This window comes from Zosterops lateralis, assembly GCF_965231275.1.
Source record: "Zosterops lateralis genome assembly, chromosome: 4".
Classification (NCBI taxonomy): domain Eukaryota; kingdom Metazoa; phylum Chordata; class Aves; order Passeriformes; family Zosteropidae; genus Zosterops; species Zosterops lateralis.
In genome coordinates, this window is record NC_139765.1 from 7,261,677 (window position 1) to 7,289,357 (window position 27,681).

Sequence of the window (27,681 nt, forward strand, 5' to 3'; positions counted from 1 at the left end):
GACAAGAAGCGGAATGGAGGCGAAGGGAAGGAGAGGCAGTGCCCAGCCGGGAAAAGCAGCGGAACCGTCGCGATGGGAACGGGGCCGGTGTCGGGGCGGGGCGGGGCCGCCACACGAGGCGCGGGCTGTGAGGGTGGGGCGGAGCCGCCCGTCCCTTCGAGGCGATAAAACTGTGGAAAAAAGGGGCATTAGTTGGGGGTATTTTTCTGTCATTTGACTAACTGGTGCAATAGCCTCGTCCATTCTTTGAGGGTATTGAGGCGTGTAGCTCAGGAGCCCCGGCCCCCCCCACCCCGGGGATGGGGTACCTGAAGCTGTTGGTGGTGAAGGATTTTAAGTCGTGGAGGGGCCAGCAGGTTATCGGCCCCTTCATGAGGTTCAACTGCATCATCGGGCCCAATGGATCAGGTAGGGTGGGTGGGTGTGTGGGTACGGGGCTGCTCCATGAGTTGTCAACAGTGAAGGTTTAATTTGCTGGGATTTAATCTCACGGAGCTGCTGAAAAATCTCCTCGTGTGCATCCCTTGAAGGAGTGAGAGCACAAATGAAGCCTTGGAAGTACCTCCTCTGTAATTCTTAGCTGAGAGTGTAGGGTTTTACAGCATGGAAGGGCAAGGAGCAGGCTGAGGGGAGAGAGAAGGGGTGGATGGAATCTTAATTTTGATTTGACTTGGTGCTCTCCAGCTTAAGCAGAAAGCCTAATTTGCAAACAGCACAGCTTACCTTGCCCACCCCAGCTTACAAAGAACACATAAAGATGGCTTTATTTTAATACTCCGGGCTGTACCGGCGGAAACTTGGCTCTTCGATGGGAATTTGGGTGGTTTTTTTTCTTTTTTCACGGGTCGGGGAGAGCGGCTCTGCAAAATGGCGGCGGCTGGAGCCGGGCTGTGTTGTTAGAGCAGCAAGGATGGGTTTGACGTTTTATTTTAGTTTCTCCCAGTCTGTTAGTGGTTTAATTTGTAATTCGGGTTTTTTAGGCCCTGTGTTTTCCTCGTTTACCTGATTGAAGTAAGATCTGTGAATGGAAGTTGAATATATTTGGCGTTTTTACCATATTCTGTATCATCCTATCCCCACTGCTCTGTATTGTAAAGTCTCAGAATTTCTTCCTAAAAGAATAAAAAAATACATAATTAGAAATAGAACTTTTTTTAAAAAACTGGCAATTCTCCAGATTCTTTAATTCTTAATAAAATGCTTCCATTTATATCCTCTCAAAAATGTCTTGATTTTTTTCTTTTTTTTATTTCTTACTTTTTAAGGGAAATCTAACATAATGGATGCTGTTAGCTTTGTGATGTGTGAAAAGACATCAACTTTGCGAGTTAAAAGTATTCAAGAACTTATTCACGGAGCACACGTTGGAAAACCTGTTTCTTCTACAGCTAGTGTGAAGATAGTGTATTGTGAGGAAGATGGGGAAGAAAAAACATTTTCAAGAGTTATCCGTGGTGGGTGGTATATTCTGCTTGTCTTTTGTCTGATGTGTAAAGAAATGAAAACCAAAAATACCCAACTTGGAATTTCAGATGCCCAGTATCAGTTCATAGTTGGGCAGATTATTATAGTCCTTCAGGTGGCATTTTAGTAGTGATATGAATTTAAAATATATATATATATTTGGGTTAGTTAGTTAAAAAATTAAACAAGTTATTATATGTTCTTGGCTCAATATCTGTCTAGATATTTCCTTAGGATCTGTAGATGATGTAGGCTCTAAAAATGGGGTCTGACACCTTGCTGCTGGTGTGAGCACCATAAGCATGTCAGTTCCTTTAGAAAGTGCTAAAATTAAAAACTAGAGTTTTTTAACAGAAAAAATAAATTACTGAAAGGAATAAGTGAGTGATTGAAGTCTATTGTCATCCTTGAGAAAATTGCTCAGTTAAATTATACCCCTAGTTTAATTGTTTAATTCTTTTCCAGTGGATTTTTTTTTCCTGTAACCATTTTTAGCAGTATTTTTTTTTTTCCTTTCCTCCTTTAGGTAGTTGTTCTGAGTTTCTTTTCAATGACAAGTCTGTCAGCCGAGCTGCATACATAGCTGAGCTTGAAAAAGTGGGCATTCTGGTCAAGGCCAGGAATTGCCTGATTTTTCAGGTGAGCATTCCAGGTACTTCCAAAAGAAAACAAAAGGTTCTTAAGTTATTTCATAGAACACACAGTTAAGTCTTGTCTAGAAATGAGAGCACCCTTAGCCAACTACAGGGCAACATTTTTTTTCCTGACCTTGCCAAGAGCTGCAAGACTACAAAATACACTTAATGGGGTTTGTATGTACATGCATACACTAGTAAGAAAGAGGCTAATCTGGAAGAAGTTGAGTGCTTCTGTTATTAACAATATATTAAAAAGTATGGGTCTGTGTAAATGCTTAGTGTATTTAATTGCTTGGAGTGCTAGAAAAATTTAATTTCATCTTAAAACACTCCTGTTACTAAAGATGCATGAAAATGTAAAGGGTTTTTTTGTGAAGATTGAGGGGGTTGAAAATTCTATTAAGCTATTAGTTTCCAAGAATTTAATAACATAGGCATTAAGCTTTTCATGAATAATACATTCCACAAAATGATAAAAATTCCTAAGGAAGAACAGATTTTTTTTTTCCCTTTTACAGAAACCTTTCTAGAAACCTAAGTGGCTAGGTGATGCTCATTTTGGCACTAAATTTTTTCCTGGGGGTTTGAATCTAGATACATTTCCACCAGCTGTGTTCACCTTAAATATCTACAGAGGTCAATCTGAACTATATGCTCTTAAATTCATAAGACATCAGAATGATCTATGAGTGCTGCATAATTTATTTATTTTTAATTTTGGTTTAGGGAACAGTAGAATCAATTGCAATGAAGAAGCCAAAAGAGAGGACTCAACTTTTTGAACAGATTAGTAATTCTTGGGAATATGCTGAGGACTATGAACGGAAGAAGAAGAAAATGCAGCAAGCAGAGCAGGATGCACAGTTTAATTATAACAAGAAAAAAAGTGTGGCAGCAGAACGCAAACAAGCCAAGATAGAAAAAGAGGAGGTAACTTAGCATGAAAAAACTGGGTAATTTTAACTTGCCAGATTTTGCATCTCTTGTGAACTTCAGTAGTGTTTAAAAAAGCACAACAAACCAACAAAACAAACCCACAAACTTCTGTTGGTTTTAGTCCGGTAGTTTTTTTCATCATGGCATATGATATAATAATTTAGTATCATTTGAAAAGGTAGAAGAGTACATGTAATCTAAATAAAAGAAAGTATAGGCTTGCCAGTATAATTAATTAATTAAAGTACTGACTTAAATATTTGAGTTTTATAATTAGTGACCATTATTGGAATTGCAGCTACTTGTACATCATCTTACATCACTTTAGCCTTGAAATCAGACTGCTAATGGTTGAAAATAGTTTTTATAAACTGTAAATTAAATTTTAATGTTGGTAGGCAGAGCATTACCAGATGCTGATCAAGGAACTGGATGAAGAAAGGATACAGCTGCAGCTTTTTCAGCTTTATCACAATGAAAAACAAATTGACTCTCTGAAAAACAGTTTGGATGAAAAGAATATGGAGGCTTATCTCAAGAAAGAATCTCTTTCCACGGCAGAAGATTCATTTAAAGCCAAGAAAAAAATGTTTGGGATATTAAACAGAGACCAACAGCATATGGAAAAAGAAATGAAGTAGGTTTTCCAATCAGATTCTCTGATAGTTGAATAAAGCATTATCTGCACTGGGACTTGCTTGGCAGGTGTGCATTCCCTTGTAAAAATTTGGGTGAAAGTCAGTTCTGAGCAGTTCTCTGAAGTAAAATCCAGAAATGGTTTTTAGCTCCTCTACCATGCCTAGATACATATTTCATTATATAGTTACTTGTTTGCTATTAAATTTTAGGAGGTCGTGTTTCACTTCTTAAATTACTATTTTCAGTGGATATTAAAAAAAAAATTCCCTCTGTGGGTGTCCCCACAGTATAAGCCCCAACCTTACAGTTTAAAATGATAATTTGCATATGTGGTCAGTGGAGGGGAGGGGAGTGTCTTTTCTATCTTCCCTCTCTCCCCTTTTCCTGTGGCTTTGTTGTTTTGGCTGTGAATTGTGGTGGTTGGTTGTTTTGGGGTTTGTTTCTGATTTTGTTCTTTAGGACTCTGGAAGCATCACTGATTCAGCAGAGACCCCTCTATATAAAAGCAAAGGAAAACACATCCTATCAAATCAAGAAAGTAGAAATGTTGAAAAAATCTCTAAGGGATAAGGAGAAATCCTGTGATAAGGAAAAGCAGAACATAGAAGAACTGCAGATGGAATTGAATGATGTTGAGAAGGCATGGAGAGCGTTTGAGGAGAAAACTGAAGAAGAGAGAATGGAGAGAGCAGCAGATATTGAGCTGGAAGAAAGTCAGGTGAACCAGGAGGCCCAAAAGTACTGTTTACTAGAGAAGTAAAAGAATCTCCTCATTACACAGAAACTGTTATTTCACCAATGAGCTGTGATTTTTAGTGATCCTTTTGCCCTTGAATTCAGACAAAACCAAAATTCTAAGTTTTGTTTAGACACATGGTACATTGTGGGAGGGTAGGACAAAAAACACTTGTGAGGGTCTCAGGGTGAGTGATTTTTTGAGAATTGGCCTTTCATCTGATGTATCAATTGGTGAAAACCAATTAAGACAAAAAAGTGAACCAGACCTGGTATTTTACCTACCAGCTGCTGAGAGTCTGAGTCTGAATCTGGTGTAGCTCATTTGAGAAGGAAAGGGCCACATCCCTTGATAGTAAATTCACTTTGGAAGAAGCTGTCTTTGCAACCATATGGCCAAGAATATTTGTAAAACTGTGATAGCTTTTTTTACCCCTGTCTCTCTTTAAAATAGTTTCTGATCAATTAATGGAGAACCTGCAGAGTTATTACTTTAGTTTGTGAATCTTCCTGCACTGCACTTTAGAGGCATTTGGTCAGTTAGTCATTACTTAGCAGATTTGTTTAAAATACTTATATTTCACCTACTATATGAAAATTTTTAATACCATGAGAATGATGAAAGTATTGCACTAATTTTGCTATGCAAAAACTTAGTGTTAACCTTCAGATTGAATGAGAAGTACCATAAACTTTCCTGAACAGTAAGAGTAATAAAAAAGGCTAAAAAAAGACTATAGGCAAGAACTATTAGGTGTAAGCTTTGGATTGAATCTTACTCTAAAAAAAAATAGAGCTTGTTATAATGCAATCAGTAGCTAGAAGAGTCTTCTCGAGAATTAGGTAGTTCTCATAAAGTTTAGGTAGGAAAAGTTACTTCTGGGTCTAAAAACATGAGTCTTCTCCCTTTTCAATGAGTGAATTTCTTTTTTATTATTTCTTTTTGTCCAGTTAGAGCAGTACAAAGAGCTGAAGGAAATGGCAAGAAAGAGAGTAGCCACACTAGCCCAGCAGCTAGAAAAACTTCGCTGGGAGGATAAAGGAGATCAAGAAAGGCTGAAACTTAATCGCAGGAAGAAAAATGAAATTGAGGTATCTGTATCAAACTGGAATTAGATTTTTAGGAGAAAAATGTCTCTGCCATTCTCTTGGGTGTAACTGTCTATATAAACATGCTCAAGCCTTTGATGTAATCACATCCTCAGCAGAAGAAGTACATTGCAAGTGTTAACTCAGTTTCCATGCTGCAGCAAGTTTAGCAAAAAGGCCTCTAAATTTGTTCAGAAATTATTTGTGTGGGCTGTGGTATTTTACAATTACTCAGAACATTGACTTAACTTTATCAGTGTCTGGTTTTGTAAGTGTAGTCATTCTGAGGTGTCCCACTGCCTTTGTGTATGTGTGTGACACTCACACCCTGCAGAGGTGTGTTTTGATCACAGCTGCCTTTTTACTGAGATGGTTTTAAGGTCAGTTGTGTGTAAGAGTGTGTTGTAGTTGCAAAAATCAGTGTCCACTCTTCTGTTGCACTTCAGAGGCAGCTTTTTGATGTGAATACAGTTGCAGTAGTTTTGATTCTGATATCTTTTATCATTGAAATCCAAACATGAAACAATAAAGTATGTTCATTTTCCACTCTGGCTTGGTTACTATGCCTGATGTTTACTTCTGATAGAAGTAAAAAGGACAGAAGCTCAGCTGGTGATTTTTGTTTTGCTGGAAACCTTGTCCTGTGAGGTGTTTTGGGTTTTTTGATTGTTTTGTTTTTTCGAACTCCACTAACTTGCATTTTTGTCACCTACTGAGATATTAGAGAGGCAACATACATTTCTTCAGCATTTAGTTACAGAGTAAAGACTGAGGGAGGCTGTTGTTCAGAAAGCTTAAAAATGCATCATATGAGACTTTGATAGCATTCCAAGCACCTCATTCTTGAACATATAGACTTGCTTCTGTGGAGAAGTCTATGTTTTACTCCATATTTATAAGGATATAAAGTTATCCTTACTATAATAGCTAAGCTAATATTCATACAACCATATTTTCTTCATAAAATTAAAAAATACGGTTTCTTTTTGAATTACTAGTTATCAGGAAAATGTAATTTTTGTCTAGAAGTTAAATAAATTCCATTGCCTGTGCTTCTTAAACTGAGCAAGTCCCATTGTGTTGTTGAGAAAGGAACAGGGAGTACTTAGGAGCGCATGAAGTATGAATATGCAAACATTGTAGGGGATGCAAGAAGAGGCTAACTCTCCATCCCTAGAACTGTTTACAAGGTCACAAGGAGTTCAGGAGTTAACTGTGTAGGTAGCAGTATTTTTTTTTCCTCTCTACTTGCTTCAGTTAATGTGTTTTTAATAAATTTGAGAAAACAAAAATTCTTGTTTTACCATTGGTGGGGTTTTTTTACTACGATATTTTGTGTCAGTTTGGAAACTGTGTCAACTTCTTTGGAAAAAGCCATTGATGTAGGGCCAAGAACAGCACCTCTTCTGTTTCAAGACTTGTAGTTCCCTGGTGCAGCTTGGCACCTACTGTTACGGAAGAGATGCTGTTCCATCACCATGAAATAGAAATAAAGAAGTAAAGCTCTGTCTCAGTACTTGTTCTAAATGTGGAGCTGTATGTCTTATAACTGTCGTTTTGCTCTGGTTTATTTTTAACACGTTCTATTTGCATAGGAAACCATAAAACAGACTGTGGAACAGGTAGAAGAGCATGAAAAACGCATAGAGAAGTTGGAAGAATATGCTAAAGTATGCATGTATGTGTAAAAAATTAAAAGCTAACTGGATTTCTTGGGTATTAATAATTTTCAAAACATAGCAGGTTTCTATTTTCTTCTAATCACTTTATTTGAAATTTTAATAAGAACTTGAATTCTTACTAATTCTCTACTAATTTTACTTAATATTTCAGTCACTTTAGCTGTCAAAATAAAGTAGGAGATATGATGACTAATCCATATTTTGTTTGAATTGGTTCTATAATTCTAATTTCTCACAAGTTATGTTACTGTGGGTATGGGGCTACTATTGGACAAATTCTGAGCAAGGAAACAGGACAGTTTGTAGATGTGCTGCTCTAAAAAGCGTTAATATTTACATTGTATATTAGCACAGCTTGGTTCTTGCCTCCTGTGTCTTGTCTTCTGCCTGATACTTACTCCTTGTGAAGTTAAGTGACAGCAGAATGACCCTAATTTATACTGGAAGCGTGTACATATGGAACTGTGTATTGCTTTTTCTTTTTGCTTCTGTTCAAAGTGGATCGTTGAAGGAAAAAAAGCAGCAGGAGGAAGTGCTGGCTAAGGAAATTGAGGATGCAACAACACGGATGGCAGAAGTGAACGAAGACTTGAACAGAATAGTCAGTGAGCTGCAGAATGCCAAAATTGATTACCATGAAGGAAGGCGTGAGCAGATGAGAGCTGAGGTCCTGGAAAATCTGAAAAGGCTGTATCCAGACTCTGTGGTAATGAGTGGCCTCATTTAAATGCTTTATTTTAGAGTTAAGACTTAAAAGTTCTGCATTAGATTGAGTAAACAGGTGGAATATCCTTTTATATTTTGTTCTTGCTTGAGTGGACTTGATGAAATAATATTACTGGAAGAATAGTAGCATATACTGTCATTATTTTTCACAGGTTCTAAAAATAAAGGGATTTCTGCCTGCATCAAATAGTAATTTTTATCTGTTGTGTGATTTAGTGGTGTTTAATTATTTCATTTTTTACTTATTTGGTTTTGTTTTCTTCTGTCCTCCTTTTTGACTTCATTATTTTAAACAAATGAATAAGAAGGTTAGCCATGAGACCACTTATCTCAGAGCAAATACTGCTTCTGAAAGACAATTTTTATATTATCAAATTTTTATATTATCAAATAGTCTGTCTTGGCTTATATGTTAGGATACTTTACATATTTTCCTCAAATTTCACTTTAGTAATGATTCTGCATTGTCAGCAGACATTAGCTGGTTTGTGAAGTATCTTTGTCTTTTTAGTGACGTTAAAAAGAGAGACTCCAATGCTGAAAGCCATTTCAAATCAAAAATTTTTAATAAATATAATCATTTAAATAGTTGGCATCCAAGTATGACTCAGTGTAATCAGTTCCTTTTGATACACAGAGTCATTTGAGATGTACAAGCTGGCAATCTTGTTTTTTAATGTTTTTTGTTTACTCAGCTTTCCAGTGTCACCTTTAGAACGCAAAAAGTAAAACATTTTCAGTTGTTTTTTTTGCTTCTTGGTCTTTTACAAAAACCTCCTCTGAATATGGAAAGCATCTGATCCTGTTGTTTTCTCCAGAGAGTAAGAAATTTTCAGCTGCTCTTCAGAATTTTTTCATTCAAGTTAGCAAGGTGTGCAAAAAAATCAAGGACTTGATTGGCTTATCTCTTTTTGCTCACTCTTTGTTTTATATCCTTGTTTGAAAAGAACTGGATCAGATGGTGATGCTTTATTGACTTAGGGAGGGTTGGTGTTGAGGAATATTCTGTGATTTTCCTGTAGAAGTGCAAATTTAAGAGTATTTAGATGAGATGGCTTCTAACGAAAATGAGAAGTCAGATTCATTACATAAACTGTTAGAGGAAGGCTTAGTGCTGCCTGCTTCAGTTCCCTTTGTTCCTGCAGTAGTTTTCCTGACCAGCACACTGAGGCAGAGTTTCTGAGCTCCTTCATGCTCAGGTGTACTAATTCCAGATGAGTGAACACAACCTAAATCACAGTTTTAGGACAGAACGGTCAAGAGACATTTTGTCTTCTGGTCTGGCAGAACTGAAGGAAATCTTTGTGTTGATCTTCTGGATTTCTTTGGCAAAAATGGCAGACAGTTTCTAAATGTTCAGTTTATTCATCTTACATCCATCTTACAGTTCCTGTTCTGTAAAACATACTTATGATGGTGCGTGAACACTACAGGTACTGAATTTGATAAGAATAAAATTGTAGATATGCAAGAAGAGATGAGTAGCTACATGTCAAGAATCAGGAAAATGGTTTTTGCATGAATTCACAAGTAATAATGTTCAGTATGTGCATCAGTAGGTTTGATTCAGAAAAAGCTCAACTGCCTATAATTAGGGGAAAGAAATAAGTCTTAAAGGAGCATGTACAACCAAGAACTATAATTAATTTTCTCTCCAGAGGTGTTATTTCAGCACATGCCAAAAAGAGGGCTTGATTATTTGGACACAATTCTGTACAAGAAAAGTTTTTATTCTTTTCATGCTTCTTTATTTTTGGGTTGAAACTGGAATGGTACCTCTTGCTGCCATTTTGCAGGTAACTGGTCTATTTATTTAAGATGTTATTGTCATTTTAAGATCTTACTTAGTGTTATATACTTTCTTACTCTCCAAAAAGCCTGCTTAGCTAACTTTGTCACTCTGTTATGCTCCTAGAAGTGTATGAAAGATATTCTCCCTAAAACATTGATATGTACCTGTAACCTTGGAGAAAAAATGAGATCCTTTCAGATTCTGAAGGAATACTTTATAAGTTGGGTTGATGACTGCTGTGATTTCTTTTTTTTCTGATCTGCAGCTGGTAGATACATAAAATATATTTTGCATACAAAAACATTTTTGATACCTGAAATAATATTTCTTTGTATTTTAATCTTCAGTTTGGAAGATTGCTTGACCTGTGTCATCCTATTCATAAAAAATACCAGCTTGCTGTTACCAAGGTGTTCAGCAAATACATGACTGCTATTGTTGTTTCCACTGAAAAAACAGCAAGAGATTGCATTCGGTTCCTAAAAGAAGAACGAGCTGAGCCTGAAACTTTCCTTGCTTTGGATTACCTTGATGTAAGTATGTTTGTTTTTTTTTTCTCCTGTCATCAGCAATAATACACTTGTAAATCTTGATACTGGCTTATTTAACTAAAAAGGGTTTAAGTGTTAAGGGACAGGACTTGGGGAGTGAATTTTGTGAGGCTCCTGTTGGCCTACTTTGCCAGCCAGCTGAGGTCCCTGTGGATGGCAGCCTGACCATCTGGCATATCAGCCATTCCTCCCAGTTTTTTGTGATCAGCAGATGCTGATAGTACAGTGTTCCCCATCATCCAGGGAATTAATGAAGATGTTAAACAGGATCAATCCCAGTATTGACATGGGGACCTGCTAGCCTCCAATTGGACTTTGTGCTGTCAGTCACCACCCTGTGGGCTTGTCTGTTCTGACAGGTTTCAGTTCACCTCACTGTTCATCCAGACTCTATTTCATCAGCTTCTCCATGGCAATCTTAGGGGAGGCAAGTGTTAAAAGCCTCCCTGAAGTGTAGGAAGATAATATTCACTGTTCTCTCCTAGTCTGCCAGGCCAGTAATTTCTGTTTTGTCAGGCTGTTGATGATCATGCAGGACTGATTTGGTGAATCCATGCTGACTACTTCTCCAAGATTTTGTGTTTATATGACTGGAACTGGTTTCTAGGATAAGTTGCTCTTACCTTTTCCATGATCAACATGAGGTTGACCATCCTGTACTAACATCCTGTCCCCAGACTACTCAGGTCTGGACATGTTTTGCTGTAACAACATGGATTCTAAACACTGCTTGTTTGCTTTACAGGTTAAACCAATCAATGAGAAGCTAAGGGAGATAAAAGGAGCTAAAATGATGGTGGATGTTGTACAAACACAGTTTGTTCCATTGAAAAAAGTGATTCAGTTTGTGAGTGGGAATGCCTTGATCTGTGAAACAGTTAAGGAAGCAAAACACATTGCATTTGATGGACCAGTGAGGTTGAAAGTAAGAAGCTGAAGTTTATTGCATACATTTTTCATTGCAGTTATGTGTTTGATGCCATTAAAGAAGTCTCTGTAAATATGCTGGAGTATTGCAGGTAAACACAGAGTTGGTACCATGCAGTTTAATCCCACAGAAAAAAATTACTAGATACTTCACATGGCTGTGTTTTCCTCTGATAGTAAGTTGAAGTGGTTGCTTGGGAGGAGGAGGCAAATGAAAGGATGGATGGTGTCCAAATGTGGTTGTTGGTATGGTCCTTGTGATGAGTAGTAGGAGGGATGGATAATCCTTCTCCTAAAACTGCCCAATTCAAAGATTTATCTTACAAGATTTTCTTTGAAGAAATGCTTTCAATTTTTTTTTAAATATCTGCCAGGACCTTTGGTTGTAGATATAGATTATGTTATAAACTGGAAGCTTCTGTCCCTTCCTGCAGTTCTTTCTTATTCCAGTCTCTATTGCTCACTTAATAAACCTTCTAAAATTGTGATTAAGATAGCTTTAAGTTGAAGATGAGTGTGAAGTCATTTTTACTTGAAATAAAGTAAAACACTCACAAAAACACCCCTGCTCTTTACTAAAATTCACACTTTCACTCTACAAACAAGCTGTTTGCCTTTATTCTGTTACTATGTTGCTTAGTCTGTTCTACTAAGTTTAAAAGGTGTCTGTTCTACACCTTTTAAATTCAAGTGCATACATAAGGGGCTATATGCCCCTTATGATACAATTAATATTTAATTGTATAATTAATATAATTAATACAATTTAATTTTATTTTCTGATCAGTTGCAATAATGCCAAAATGTGATTACTGCTAATAAACAACAGCCTTTATTTGCTTCAAATGTCTCATGTTAGTAGGTTTGGAGAGAAAAGAAAAATTTGAGTCCAACTCAAATGTGGTTGTTACTTGTTTGACTACCATGTCTTGGGCACTAGTGCATGGGGTATTTTGATTGGGTTTTTTTCAGATTTATTTGGATATAATTTATTTTCTTCCAGACCGTGGCTCTTGATGGAACTTTATTTTTGAAATCTGGAGTGATTTCTGGAGGGTCAAGTGATTTAAGATTTAAAGCTAGAATTTGGGATGAGAAAGAAATGAATAAAATGAAAGAAAGAAGAGATAGCTTGATTAATGAGTTAAAGGTAGGTCACTTAAAAGCACTTAACTGCAGAAGTCATGCTGTGTCTGACTTAATTTAGCCCTGGGAAGATGATTTTCTGAAAATGTAATTTGCAAAGCTTCTAGAAGATACAGACAGGCCATAATAGCTGTTCATCCTCTTCTGGTTAATAATGAATTCTGCATCTCAGTTCTTAGCTGTGGTTACAGGACAACACTCTTGGTCCAAGCTCCCTCCAGGAAAAAGTTAAGAGTACCTGAAGACTTGCAATGAAAATGACAGTATGATTGTTGATGTGGGAATGTTGGCATGAACCAAAACCTGTCAGTGTAAAATGATTTATCATACCTTGAGTGTTTTCTTTTTTTAAGAGGGATGGATTTGTAACATAATCTGCAAGTGGATGCTTTCTTGGGAGAAATAAATCTGTTACAATATTAATATTGAATATCACCTGTGCTATCAGCCTTTGCCTTGAATGAGGCCAACATCAGTGTGGCTAGCTTTAAAATCTGAAAAAACAAATAGCTTTCAAATAGTTCACCTTTTGTTTAAAAAGCTTTTTCTCCCACCATAACACTTTCCCAGGACCTAATGAAGATCAGGAGGAAGGAGGCTGACTTGAAGCAACTGCGTGCTCAGTGCCAAGGAACTCAGACTCGACTTAAATATTCACAGAGTGAATTAGACATCATCAAAAAGAAACATCTTGCTAATCTCTTCATGGTATAATATTAAGTCTTTATAAATTTCATGTTTAATAATTGTTTTAAACTGCAGTTACTGATAAAGTAACACTACTTACTTACATAGTTTTTTTAACTCAGTTAAAGTTTTACATAGAGCAGTTACAACCAAGGAATTGATAGAATATAAAAAGCAAGATTGCAGAGTACTTTACATGAGGCGTTTTCTATTGTGGTTTTAAAACTTGGATTTCTGGTAAGCTTGGTTTGTCATTTAGTAACCTTCAGAAGTCTGTAAGTCGAAGTGCACTTTATGTGGTACTCAGTTTGCTTTTCTGCTCCTTAAAATTGTGATTTTTACATGCAGATTAGCAATAATAGTGATTAAGTGGCATTTTAGAAGAAAATATTTAATGATTTTAATCACAAAAAACAGTTAATCTGGAACAGAGCAGTCTCTTAATTTTTAGGAAGTTGAACATCTTATTAAGAAAAATTAGCATCTTTTTTCTTTCTGTCTAGGAAAAATCAAAACTGGAAAGTGAACTGGTAAATATTGAGGCTCAGCATGATATGCTGAATGAAGGAATAGTACAAAGAAAAGAAAAAATAGAAGAATTTCAGAAAAAAATTAATGAGGTAATTGCCTTCTGTCAGAGCTCTGAGAGCTCATGCTCTTGGGCTACAGAAACTTATGTTTTACTAATGTTTAAACCTGGACAACTTTTAACTTTGTAAACTGCTCTGTCAACAAGTCTTGTACATTATTCCAGCAATCTCTCCACATCCTCTACCTTTCTTACCAAGGTAACTGTGAACAGAGAATGTTAGTGTAAGTGAGTCATAGCTTTCCAAATCAGTTTCCTTAGAGTCAAAGTTCTGTGACTTGTCAAGTGCTAAACACAAATCCAACCAACCGAATCCAGCTACATATCAAAAAGATGAAGCTTTGCTTAATACATACAGCTTTCTAGAGCTGGAAACAGTCCTCAGCACTGTGAGAGGCCTGTGTTCTGAACTCTACAGGTGACATGTCTGGGGAATGGCCTGTCTGCTTGGGAAGTAGGTGAAAAATAGCATAATCTGAAGGTTCCTTTCTCTTGGGAAGTAACCAGTGTTTGTTCTTGACTTTCTCTGCTCTGATTGCCCTGGGAGAGTGGCTGAGATGGGTGTGATGATTGTCAGCAAATTCCTATTTCACTGTTTTGGTGGGTTGGTTTGTTTCTTTAGAGGTTTTCTTTGCTGGGCGGGAAGAAAGTTTTTTGGGGATTTTTGCATGTTGTGGTTTTTGGGGCATGTTTTGATTAATTTTTGTGTTTTGTTTTGTTTTGGGGTTTTTTCTTTTAAGACCATTGTATACCTGTATTCAAGTCCAGTTCATGGAAGATGGAGCTAGCCTGTGATAAAACTGAGTGTTCTACCTCTCTTTTTAGGTGTAGGTGATGGAGAACTTGGAGATCTTGTTCTATCCCCATCTGTCCAAATTCATTTTCTGTTACAGTACTAAACCATAACCTTGTCTTTAGAACCTGCTCCTGTCTGCTTCCCATCAGCAACAGGAAAGTTCTTTATGATATGTGATCCACCACTTGGCTTTCTCAACTAGTTTTTGTGTAGACACTTCTGCCATCTCATCCCTCAGTTTCTCTGCCATTTACTAATCTTCCAGTGGTCCCCAGAATAGTTCATACAGACAGTGGGCAGGTTGCAGAACAGGCTTGTCATGAAGAAACCAAAGGCATTCAGTGAAGGAAATGTTAGTAAAGCCTGATGTGATGCCAAGAGGGGTTTCCTGCTGTGCTCTGCTAGAGTATGCAGTAACTGACTGAAATAGGTGCTTCATCCCTACCTGTGTCTTGAAGCTGCCTTTGCTCCTACTCTTGTCAAACAAAGAAATCTGGTATAATATGGGGAAAAATGGTACTGCAAATTTAGCTGGAAAATTCACAGCCCAGCACTTGGATGCTGGTGTAAAAGTATATTGTTGGAGAAGGAGAGATTCCTCACCACTCTGCAGTAACTCAGGCTGTATCATACATCTGTAATTTAGTTTCTGGCTTCTGACACATTCCCATCAGTCACTCTGGGATTAATCCATGACTGGAATTCTACATGTGAAGACAAGCCAAAATTGCTGCCTGTTCTCTGTCTTGCTTGGGGTGCAGGCGTGAGGGAGTGCAGATGTCTGTCATCTGCAAACACTGAGAAAGTCATTGATGGTTAACTCTGTAAGAATTCCAGATACAGGAACTTCTCTTTTGTTTGTTCTGAAAAAAAACAAAGACAGAGGCTGTCATTTGGAACCAATCATTGGTTTTCAAAGACTGGTGTAACTTGGGTAGTATAACTTGGTTTGATGTAGTATTTGATACCTGGCTAAAAAAGCCTGAATACTAAAACAATATAAACAATACCAGGCTTTGATCTGTGGAGTTCTCTTAAAATTTTGTTCAGTCTATGGGATTTCTTTTTAAACAGGCTGTTGCTATTTCTTCCTTCAGTCCAGCCATATACACTGAACTAGTATTTGCTTAAATTTTTCTTCAAAATTTTAGAATTGGTTTTGACTGATGCTTTTGTGAGTGCCTACTGTATAACTAGGAAATGAGAGATTCCATGGGAGAGTTTTTGTTATGAGTTTTCTATAAACAGTGCACAGTAATTAATTTTTGTGGATCTCTTGAAAGGGTTCAAATAAAGAACTGAACTACAACTCAGAGAAATCTGGTGTATCTGATTTCTTGTCCAGCTTTCTCTTCTTCAGCTGTCTGGGAACAAAAGGCAAAACCAGGGAAGCTGGTTACACTGTGGTGACTTTTGTCTTCACAATGACCAAGTGCTGTCAAGGAGAGCTTAGACTGGAGTTACACTTGGTTGGTAGATCACAGCCACATATGCCTTACATCTGGCATTTGGCCTGAAAGTGTTATTTGAAAATTTCAAGTACAAGTGACTTCTCAGTAGCTGTTAACTGTTTTTTTGAAGTGCCTTAAAAATCCAGTCTGTAACATGAAATGATTGAATATTTTACATCTGCGAGTTACAAAATAAGATAATCTCTTTTTTTTTTTTTTTTTTTTTTTTTTTTTGTTCCATTTCTCTGTTTTCAAAGGTTGAAGATGTTGTTTTCCAGGAATTCTGTGAAGAAATTGGGATAGAAAATATTCGTGTGTATGAACAAGAACATGTGAGACAACAAGAGGAGATTGATAAGAGAAGGTGGTTATATGTCACTAAAATGTAAACCAGTGGTTGGCAACCACTGGTACTTGAGAAACTCCCTAACAGGAAAAAACACCAAGTCCTAGGAGGATGTAGAAAGTTTTCCTTGTCACTGTAAGAATTAGTTAGTCCACTGCTGTAGATTAGATCACTGCTGTGGTTTGGGTTTGTTAGACAGAATCAGTGACAGCTTGCAGCAAATTTGAAAGGTAACATTTACTATTTTGATGGCACTATTGTAAAGAAATAAAGAATAGTTTTCTAATACCCACATTGAAAAATGGCACTGTTCCCAGACTGAGAATAGGGTCACTCACGTGTGAAAAGTCTTAAGGAAAACTGGGTGTAAGATGCAGATGTTTGGTATAGGAACATACTCCTGTAAGGAAAACAAGTTCTTGAGTTTTTCACAGACAACCTCAGCTAGTGTTTCTCTCACAGACACGTGGCACTGCACCACAGATCTGTATCTTAGAGGGAGAATGTTAAAATGAACTGATGGTTGAAGTTCAGATGTCACTTTCCATGATGTGGTTATATTTTATATTGTATTTGTTTAACCAGTATCACTGTCTCATTGTGATTTCCAATATATCCACGGGATGTGGTGTAGTAGAATCAATGTAATGCAGATTTTTGTGTTCACATAGGAGATACAGTAATAGTATCTAAATAGAGTCCAATCACAGTTAATAGCCTGCTTTGTAAGAACTGGTTTTAAAATCCTGTACCTTGACTAGACTTGAGTTTGAAAATCAGAGGACACGACTGAACATTCAGCTGGAGTATAACCGTGATCATCTACAAAAATCAATAAACTCACTCAGCAAGTTGAGGGAGACAGTTCATAAAGATGAAGCTGAGATTAGCAAGCTACGGAAGGTAATAATAAAATCAATTTCTCTGTCTCTGTAATTCAATGCATTCTTTCCGTTCCAATTTTGAATAAATGTAGTTGATGCTGTGGATTAGTTTTTCAAGGGGTTAATTCAGTGTTGACTTTGTAATTGCTTAGAAAAATGCAGATGCATATTGTATTTTAACCTTGGAATAAACTGCTGTATTTGGATGCTTATTTATTGTTAAAAAAAGCTTACTAAAAATTAAGTTTTGGATTGCTGTCTGTACAGTATTATTTCAGATTTTGTTCAGTTAGTGTGTTCAGGTAATACGAAAAGGCAACACACAACTATAGATAAAACCAGCAGTATGTAGCTCAGATTCAGCAGAAGATTTTGTGAATTAAGAGCAAGCAACTCTGGTGCTTTACATCTTTAAGCTACTTTACGGCCACTAATACATTTAAAATAATCCTATGAAACCAATTTAGGTTTTTAGTTGAAGTTAATGTGTGGATAAAGTACTTGACAGTGTTCTTTATTTTGTATTGAGCTGATGGTGCTTGTTAAAGAAACAAGCTTGTGCTTGTTCACAGAAAAGGGAAGGAGAAAATATGTACTTTGAACAGGAAAAACAAAAAGTGAAATGTATAAAACTGCCACAAAGTGGGGGAACTTCCCCCCTCTTCTCAGTGCCTTTCAGATCTTGTGCTGTAAAATATTTGAATGTTGTAACAGGTTTAAACTGTAATTTCTTTCTGTATAGTAGAGGTTCCAGATCTAGATTCTTGGTGGAGGGTTAAAAATTTAAATATTTCTATGCAGGAGGAGGAAAAGCTTCTAAAAAAAGTGAATGAACTTTTGGAGGAGCAGCAACACCTTAAGGATAGATTAAGTGCTCATAAATCTGAGCTTACAAAAAGCCAAAATGAAGTTGAAGAGTCCAGAAAGATGATGTTAACTCTTAATAGGTAATTCCTCCTTCTACTGCTGGGAAGATGATTAAAGGCATAATATGTGGAAGGGATTTACTGATCATATATTTGGATTTCTCTTGTTTTCATGTGAAAGATTTATTAGAGACTTAGTGATTTGCATCTACAGTGTGTCTTAGTTTAACAATGTTTTTCTAATTCAGTGTGTGAAAGAAAGTATTTCAAGAGAGCCATCCCATGAACCATATTGAATTATTTAATTATCTACCTAGTCTTAGGTCTCACTGTGATCTCTGACCACAGATCTCTCATCTCTTGTGGTGAGTGTGTAGTAGTTTACAGCTTGATTTGGGGCATGTCAAGTTCCCTCATAGTTTCACAGTTTAGTTTGGGTTGTACGGTGGGTCTGATTAATGCAAACATTATTTTCCAATTTCACTGTTATTTTTCCAGACTTCTCATGTGTTGCATACCTTAAACTAATACTAAATTTAGGTCATTATTTTGTCCTACTGTTGATCAGCTCCTCTGTGGACAGTTTATACTCCAGTTCTGTTGTGCTTGCTTATTATTGATGTCCCTTAATCAGGGGTCAGAGCTGTGTTTAAAAACCCCATCATGCTGGCACAGTGGGGCTAGGAAAACTTGGGGAATCTTACTGCTGTCAGAGGAATTGGTTGCAAAGAATCAAGCTGTTTCAAGGAGAGTCATGATAAAAGATATTTGGTGACATGTTAAAGGATCAAATCTCCATACATGTTCACTAGGGTTGAACAGAGGTAGACTGTAATTAGGGAAGATGGGTATTTGAATGTGCTTTTTTAGTGAACTTGGCAATGTACTGAGACTGAGGCTCCCTCTGGAGTAATTTGGGAGAATGGAGGGGATGGCACAAGTACAGTACCATTTCCCTTGATGTTTGATGGGGGTTATTGCAGGGGAAACAGCCTTCTTGGTGCTTGGAATCTGTTTTCCATGCTGTATTTATCTTGCTGTTTTTCTGTGAACGTTATTAGCAGTGATGTTTCCACTCTTGAGCTGTGCCTTTTGTGCTTGTAGAGAAGCCACAAAGTTGCAGAGGGAAGCCACAGCTCTGGAAAGTTCTCTGGAAGCAAAGAGATTAAGAAGACACAATCTGCTGCTTGAGTGCAAGGTGCAGGACTTGAAAGTCAAGTTACTGTTTGGATCACTGGATGACATCAGTGAAGTAGAGGTACTCAGTGTTTACTAAAGATAGATACCATGGAGGAGCACTTATTCATGAATTTAAAGATCCTCTTTCTTTCCTTACAGGACTGTTTTTCTTACATAGTAATGTTCAAACCAATATACTCTCTTCATGTGATCGTGTCCCTTTCATTCAAAGGAAGGATTTATTTTTATTTTTGTTTGCGAATATTTTTGGTTGTGCTTGAAACATACTCTTGTGAAATATATAAGATCTTGTGGTACAAGAAAATTGGTATAAAGATAAGTAAGAGGATACACAGGGGTCAGTTCAGAAACGTAAATAAACACAGCATGTGCAAGGGTTGAGATTATTTTTGGTCTAACATCCATAATATAAATGCTCTCTATAAAATCGTCCTTTTGTGTTCAGTACATGTAGATATTCACAGAAATCAGGGATAGGCTAAAATAGAAACATTCCTTCTGTCCAGTGACTGCCCCATATTATTTGTCTCCATCTTCCCTCTTTTGCCAGCATACCTTTTTGTGAGGAGAAATAAACTTTCTGCACTGTTAGAAAAGAAATGAGCTATGGGTTTTGAAAAACTTAAGTGTGTGAATTGGGAAGGAGTCTTGTGGGAACTATTCCTTAGAAAAGTATTTTTGCTGGAGGATAGGTGTGAACTGGGCAGCAGACAAAATTCAGGCAGTGAGGTGGGCTGGGCTGTGTGTGAAGGGGAAGAGCAGGAACTGCTAAGGATCAGAATGTGTAGGAACTCAGCTCTCACTGTTTCTGAATAAGGCAGAGAGGAAACCAAGGAGGGGAGCAGAAGGAATAACAATGTGAATTCTTAATTAACCTCATGGAGAAGACCAGCAAGATTTGGTTCCAAGAAAGAGTCTTGGTGGGAAAGGGGTCTAATAATAAGAGATGGCACATGTTTCATTTGAGGGAAAGTGACTGTTTGAAATTCAGGCTACAGAGTGTAAAAGATACTCCACTTATGCCATACAAAACTGAAGCTCCTTGATTGTTTTCAGTTTGAGTGGAAGAAATACCTCAGCTTACACACTTCATCCTCCCCTTGGAAGGAATTGAGGTGTCAGGGAGTGTACATCTTTCCAATCAGGAGATTTACAGTATGTACAGTGTTGTAAAAATGTAATAAACAGATTGTTGCTGCTTTTTTAACATAGCTTCACGCTGAGTTTAGTAGATGTTTTCATCTTCGTTTATTAGGTGTGTGTGTTAATTAGTATCTTATCTGTTCACTCCATTTGGGCCAGGGGAAGAGCCATGGATTAAGTTTGCCTCACACCATGTTACCACTGTCTCTTAATTTTAAAACCTTTTAATGAACTGGTTTTACAGTTTCAAAGTTAACTGTTGTATTTCTGAACTGGAATGTCCTTCATCTTACAGGTAGGAACTGAAATAGAAGGCACCCAGACTCTGTCAGGGATCTATGAAAGGGAAGAGGGAATTCAGATAGACTACAGCACCCTAGAAATCAACCTGAAGGTAATCTTCTCTGCCTGAAATTATTGGAGATGGAGTGTTTGATTTTTATTTTTGTGAAAGATATTTTATTTGTTGTTTATTTTGTTCTTCAGCCTGGTCTTTAAGTGACACTTGGTAAAACCACTGCTAAGCTGAAGTGCATGTCCATGTGTGCTCTGGTTTTGTACTCATGACATAGCATTGATGTGTGGTATTTCTAGATAAGTCAGTTTCCCAGGCTTTAACTTCCAGCTTACCTGAACCACAAAAATGGAATTGAGAGACTTAATATAACCTTGATTTTATTTTTGTTTTTACTTTCTGCTTTGAAGTTCCAACTTTGTCTGTTGAGGCTCAAAACTCCAGAACCCAAGGATGGCTGTGGGGGGTTGTTTACCTTCTATTTGCAGAGACCAAGGCTTCCCATCCTTCCCTGTCTAACAGCCCATTAGGTCACATTTTCTCAGCAGGTTTTGTAATTGTTTTTTCTTTTTAATCTTGAGGAAGATAGTTAAATGTCAGAGGCTAAGCACAGAGCAAAGGATGAATCTGTCATCAGTAGAACTTATCTCAAAGAATTCACTGAGAACCTCTTCTTTAAAAATCAAGGAACACAGCACTAATCCTGCTCCTGTGTTGTATTTTAAAAAGGGAATAGAGGGAAAATAATTTGCTCCCTGTTTTTAAAGGTCTTGGGAAAGAAGAGTGAGGGCCTGGTAGATTCATTGCAAGAACCAAGACCTGGGTGGCATTTTCAGTTGTGTTTCATATTAAAGCTATTATTGAGTGGGGCTAATTATTTCAGGAACCATGAGTGCTTGCTGTATGTATTGAAATGTCTTGGCCTAAAAGGAAATGAGATTGCTCTATTGTTTTTTTGTTTTTTTTTTTTTCTTAAGGAACTAGAATCTGATAAAGATATAGAGGATCATGTGGAGCAAATGCAGCAGGAAATCAAATGTAAAGAGGTCACATTAATGAAGACAGCTGCTCCAAACCTGAGAGCAGGAGAGAAGTTACAGATGGCTCGGAACAAGTTCCAAGAATCCATAGATGGTAACACTGAGTCTTTCATGTCAGTTACTTTTGTGATTCCACCCTAATTGAAATTCCTCTTCTTGGGGTTGGTCCTGCTGGCTTTGCCCCTTTCAGATATTAAGGTATTGTTTTGTGCTTAGTGTTTACCCTCAGTTATCTTTTTAATTATTTTTAAACAATTCATTAACATACACTTGAGTGTGCAGTAGTTTGTTGGAATACAGTTTGAATGATTGTTAAGATATTTGTTCCCCACATGACATCATAAAGTCTTTTTACTTGCTTTCTGAGAAGTACTGACTTTAATGTTAAATTTGCTTAAATTTCTTTTACTTAACTGAAAGATCTGTGTATGTTGTCCAAAACTGAGACATGAGCATTTCTGCAAAATGATGAGTATCTTCAGAGAGTTTTGAAGATATTAACAGTGTAAGAAATTTAAGGGATTCTGGAGCTGTACCAGGTCAGTGCTGGTGCTGCTTAGAGCTGCCTGGCTCCCAGAAGGAATTAGGAGAGGAATATTGAAATTGAAGAATAAGAATTAATACCTTGCTCCAGACAAATGTAGCACAGAGCACATTGAATACATCACAACTTTGCTGGTTTGTGTGTCCTCCATTTGAAATCTGGAAGGAAACTCACACTATATTGGTATGTGAGTTTTTCTCCAAAAAGTATTTCCTTTGATGCTGCTCATGGTACCCAGTTTGTTCTTTGTTATTTGTTCTATGTATTTGCTCAAAGAAGACTTCTTAAGGAGTATTTCCTGTGATTTTTTTTTCTATAGCTTTTGAGACCAGCAGAAAGGAGGCCAGACTACACAAGCAGGAATTTGAAGAGGTGAAAAAAAGGAGATATGAGCTGTTTAGCCAGTGCTTTGAGCATGCCTCCATAGCCATTGACAAGATCTACAAGAAGCTTTGCAGGAGCAGTAGTGCTCAGGTTTGTTGTAAGGCCTTACTGGATGCTTTTTTTTACCTACAATAAAGTGGCACTTGTGGTTTCCAAAGACAGTCTCAGTCCTTAAGAAGAAAACTACAGAAATAAAGACTACAGAAATTCAGGGTCAGGGAAGAAATGGACAATAAGCCAGAGTGTGCTTGACATTGCACAGAGAGAGGTAATCTGTGAGCAAAATTAGGAACTAGTCAGCTTGGCTTAGTTTTACTCTTTGCTTTTAGCAGACTTGTAAATTATCAGAATAGAAATGTGGAATGTAATTGAGTACTTTATTTAAAAATAACGTTGCTTTACACATCAAGTTATACAAATAATAATCATTAGTACAGTCAACTGAAAATCATAAATCAGTTGCTAGTGTTTTGTACTAGGTCTTGAAGCACCTTCTACTCCGCTTAAATATTTAGGAAACATTATCAGACATAATATGTTTGCAACTTTTAAGAAACATGTTGAAAAATTGTCTCACAATTATCTTTGTTCCTGTTCCTGTATGAATACCAAAAGTCAAGAAGGATCTCCCAAATGCTTTGTTTATGTCAAATTCCATAGACTGTGTAATATTTCAAGGATTGAACTCTCTTCTGTCTTAAGATTTTGTGTTTTCTTCAGCATGTTGTGTGTTGGTTTGGTTTTCTTCCATGATGTCTGGGATCTGAGAGGAGACATTTGAAATGAGGGTTAAGTAAGGAAATTTCTCTTGCCTGTCTCCACTTGTGCAGAGGGGAAGAGTCTATTATTTATTATCTCTTCTGTCAATGAGAAAAATAAACCATGTTGCAAAGATCTTACCCATCATACCTTTAGTGGTTAGGAAAAATGGTGGTTCCTTTAAAATAATGCTTTTAGGTTTTGGTCCCTGGGAACAGGGGTACAAAGCATAGAAGAAGACTTTAATACAAGCAGTCTTTGTCCAGCTCAAAGCTAGATTCTATAAAGTTAACCTTTCACCAAAAAAAGGCAATTTTGCAAATATATTGCATTCCAGGTCAAAAAAGAAGAAATCTGCATTTGAAGTGTAACATTTTAATAATTAAAAAAGTCAAAACAATTACATAACAAGTGATAAAATCAAGTTTGTTCAGTAGTTGCAAGTTTGGAAATAACAGATATGTGGCACCATTTCCATACTGGTTTTTTTTACTGAGCCTCTTGGTTCCTGGTTTGTTAACAAAACGATGTTCTCCAGATCCTGCTGCTCCCAGAAGGGATGGACAAGTTCCCTAAAAGTGAAGCAAACTCATGGTTTCCTCACTAGCTCAGGCAGAATTTAAACCTAAAAAACACCTATGTAATTAATTTGATAAATCTCACTATTAACAATTAAATGTATTTAAATTTTATTTAAATGTTTCCAGGCTTTCCTGAGCCCTGAAAATCCTGAGGAGCCCTATCTGGAAGGCATTGGCTTTAACTGTGTGGCTCCAGGCAAGCGCTTCATGCCAATGGACAGTTTGTCAGGAGGGGAAAAAACAGTGGCAGCCCTGGCTCTTGTGTTTGCCATACACAGGTAAAAGAAGTGTTCTGGGAATATCCAGGGGAAAAAAGTATTAGGGTATTCTCCAAGTATCTGGCTGAGTAAGTGATTGAGAGAGTGTTATGTTTACACACGTTAAAAAAAATTCTGCTAATGGAGTGTTCAAGCATTGCTGAACTCCTTATTATCTGTCATGACTTTATGTATTCAATGTAGAATTTCATGTTAATGAAAAAATTAACCATTAATTGATTTCTTCACGATTATTTAATGTTAAATGATACATACTTATTTAATTTAAATAAATATAATGATATTGCAAAATATTATTAACTTTATTTGTGGAGTAAGTGAGTAATTAGAATGTTAATCAAACATTTTGGTATCTCAATGCAAAATACTGTCTTGTCTTCTGCAGCTTTCGTCCAGCTCCTTTTTTTATTTTGGATGAGATAGATGCTGCTCTGGACAACACAAACATTGATAAAGTAAGTTGCTCTTTTACCAACAATATCTGGTACCTTTTGTAGAAGGGTGGCTAATTCCATTGCAGGGTGTTAGGATACAGAGATTGATTAGGCTGAACTGAACCTGTTTAAAATTAGATTGGATTTAGGGCTGAAGTAATGACTCCTTGAGATAGGGGAAAAAAATTAAATTCCTTAATCCAGGTGTGTGTGATTGGCCCCTAAATTGTGAAGGTGAGAGGAGGTGGTGAGGAGTGTGCAGGTGTGTTGTGTAACCCCATGTGGCACAGTTGGACCTGTGGAGGGCCCCTGAGAGTTCTGCTGCTTGGAATTGCTAAGGCCTTGGAGTTTCCTTGGTTCTGAGAGGTAGTAAGGAGTGTGTCTGTAGTGGAAACCAAGCCATTCTGTCACTGGAGTGTTTAATATAATTGGATTAGTAAGTATTTTTGCCTTAGCACCAATTAAACTGTTGCTCCAGTCATTTTATGAAAGCCACATGACTTTTCTTGATTAAAACACCTTCCTGCTCTCTCAGTTTCTCTTTCCCTCTTTGCCAACAATTGTTCAGTGTAACAAGAACCAAGGCTGGAGCACAAACAGCAGAGGTTGCAGCTCTGGGTGGGAGCCTCTGGGAGGGGGAGACTCAGAACAGGGAGGTTGTTTGTAGTGAGGAATCCTAAAGCTCCCCACATATGCCAGGATTTTTTTCTGTGGAAGCTTTTTTTTTTTTTTTTTTTTTTTTTTTTTTTTTTTTTTTTTTTTCAGAACAGTATTTGTGTTAGCATTACTGCTGATGTCAGTCTTGGTAAAGCCTAACAAAAGCAGTTGTCTAAACACCAAACATTTTGGTTTTTCTCCTCATGGCATTAACTGTGATGTGCAAAATACCCCCAGAGTTTGCTTGGAGGGTACCTCTGGAACAGATAGCTCTGAGAAGTTTTACCACTTGTGTCTGCCAGATGGAATTCAATTCCTTCTTGGAGATTACTGACTCCCTGTGAGAAGTTCCTGAACCTGAATTCCCTAAATTGGGATGCAAGTCCACAAGGATTGCCCAGGCCCTGAGGTTGTTCTAATTTGGTGCAGTGTGTTTCAGCAACATCAGATGGGATGTAGTGGGGCTGTCAGTGAAGATCCCTGAGGAGGCTTTAGGGTTTGGCTCTCAGTGATGTGATTAAAAACAAGCTTACACATCACACAGCACCTCTGTGACCTGAGCTTCTGTCAGATACTGCTCTGCTTAGGAGTCTCACTTGGGACCACTCTAAGATGATGTATTCTGGTTAAAGATGAGTGTTGTGTTTTCTGTGTGTTATTCTTCCTGGGCTCAGATGTCTCCAGGCTGACAGCAGTGCAGGCTCACTCCAGGTTTTCCTTTGCTATTCCACCATTTACTGCTGAACTTCACATTTCTGCTTTTCATGGAAGCTGTGGTGTGTCAGGGGATGAGCCCTGCCCATCTCTGCAGCTGGCTCAGGTGTTTCCTGGCTCTCTCTGGAGCTGGGCAGGGATCCAGATCATGCCCTTACCTGTTGACTTTATTAATCCAAATAACTTCCTGTTGCAGTTAGACATGCCCTGGTCCTGCACACATTGCACAAAGGTGAGGATTTCTGGGACGTTGCCAGCTCTCCAGACAGGCTACCTATGATGCATTAACAGAGATGATGATGATTAATAGAGTGCACTGGGCACTTTGCCTCTCTGAGGAGGCTCATTCTGCCTGGCAGAAGAGAAGTCCCCTTTACACCTAAAGATGTGCTGAGAACTTTTTCTGTCAAAACACTGAAAACAAAGAGGTGATTTTGCCTCTATGCACCTGGATTTCTCAATTCAAATTATATACTGCAAGTGAACAAAACTGATCTGTGAAAGATTGTTGCTGGTACTCACTGGTATCCATTTTTTTTATCCTAAGAAATTAATCTCTTTCCATTCTTTCAGACTGATGGTGTATTAAAGCAAATCTCTCACTAATTGGAACTGTACTCTGAAATGATTGTGATGTTTGTAACTTACTAATAACAGTTCTTCCCGTAACTCACTAACAGTTTTTCCTTTAGAAATTAATTTCCATGTCATGTAGATAAACCTGTGTAGGCAGAGTACATTAAAAATGTACTGGTTTTCCTTTTTGCAGCATTTAATTTGTACTGGGGAACATTGCAATACCCACCAATTAACAACTTAAATTTTTTACCTTTAAGTTGCATTATGATTGAGAAAATTGCTGCTGTCTGCAGTGGACTAATTTAAGATTATTATACAGCCAGTAGCAAACTTTTCACACTTTTAAAAAAACTTACTTAGGAATTTCCACCTTCCTTTCTAGTTATACAAAACAAAATTGTTATTCATTAGCACTGGGTGTTTTTAGAGCTTTATTCATTAAACATGATTTTCTTAAATGTTTTCAAAAAGTAGCACACCTGAGGGGTTGTGTTAAAACCACACAAAATATCTGGCTTTTAAAACTGGTTAATTTCTTATTTTAGCCATCTTTATTTCATGATGGAATTTTGCAGCTAGCACAGTTCAGCTCTTCCCTCACCATTCCCTAATCACAGCATTGTGTCAGGTTGCCAGAACTAACTGAAATACTTGGTTTCTTTCCAAAGGTCTCAAGTTTCATTAGGGAACAGGCACATGAACAGTTCCAAATGATAGTTATTTCCCTGAAGGAAGAGTTTTATTGCAAGGCAGATGCATTGATTGGAGTGTGTCCTGAGGTAACAATTAATTCTGGTTAAATAAGTTCACAAGGGGTTGTTGAAGTGCTGGGTCACACCTCAAGTGTTGCTCCAGTGAATCACACACACACAGTTGGTGGCTGGGCGTGTCCTGCTCTGCAGGTATCTGCTCCAGGGAACACCCTTTGGTGTTCATGATTGCATCTCTTAGTTCTGAAAAGCTTTTTTCAAGTACCAGCATCGTGTTTGTTACATGGTGTGATCCTCCCTCCTCTCAGCACGATGATATTATGTTCAGCCAAGTCCTGACCCTGGATCTCACCGAGTACCCCGAGGAGGAGGAGCAGGACACAGCAGAGAAGCCCAGCCGTGGTTCTCTCTTGGAATAG

At 37.5% G+C, this 27,681-nt stretch overlaps 1 protein-coding gene across 1 annotated transcript; it reads left to right on the top strand.

The window, feature by feature from the left end:
- Positions 1 to 299: 299 nt before the first annotated feature.
- SMC1B (structural maintenance of chromosomes 1B) lies at positions 300 to 27,681 on the top strand (the record flags this gene model as incomplete). The annotated part of the gene is made up of 25 exons (XM_083860406.1): positions 300 to 408; positions 1,266 to 1,458; positions 1,995 to 2,103; positions 2,829 to 3,032; positions 3,437 to 3,675; positions 4,137 to 4,395; positions 5,364 to 5,504; positions 7,097 to 7,179; positions 7,682 to 7,889; positions 10,049 to 10,234; positions 10,998 to 11,177; positions 12,183 to 12,329; positions 12,896 to 13,033; positions 13,516 to 13,632; positions 16,106 to 16,212; positions 16,956 to 17,097; positions 17,880 to 18,025; positions 19,049 to 19,202; positions 20,583 to 20,681; positions 21,560 to 21,716; positions 22,486 to 22,640; positions 24,017 to 24,168; positions 24,554 to 24,623; positions 27,221 to 27,331; positions 27,571 to 27,681. The coding sequence occupies 25 exons, from the start codon at positions 300 to 302 to the stop codon at positions 27,679 to 27,681; spliced, it is 3,717 nt and encodes a 1,238-aa protein (XP_083716532.1).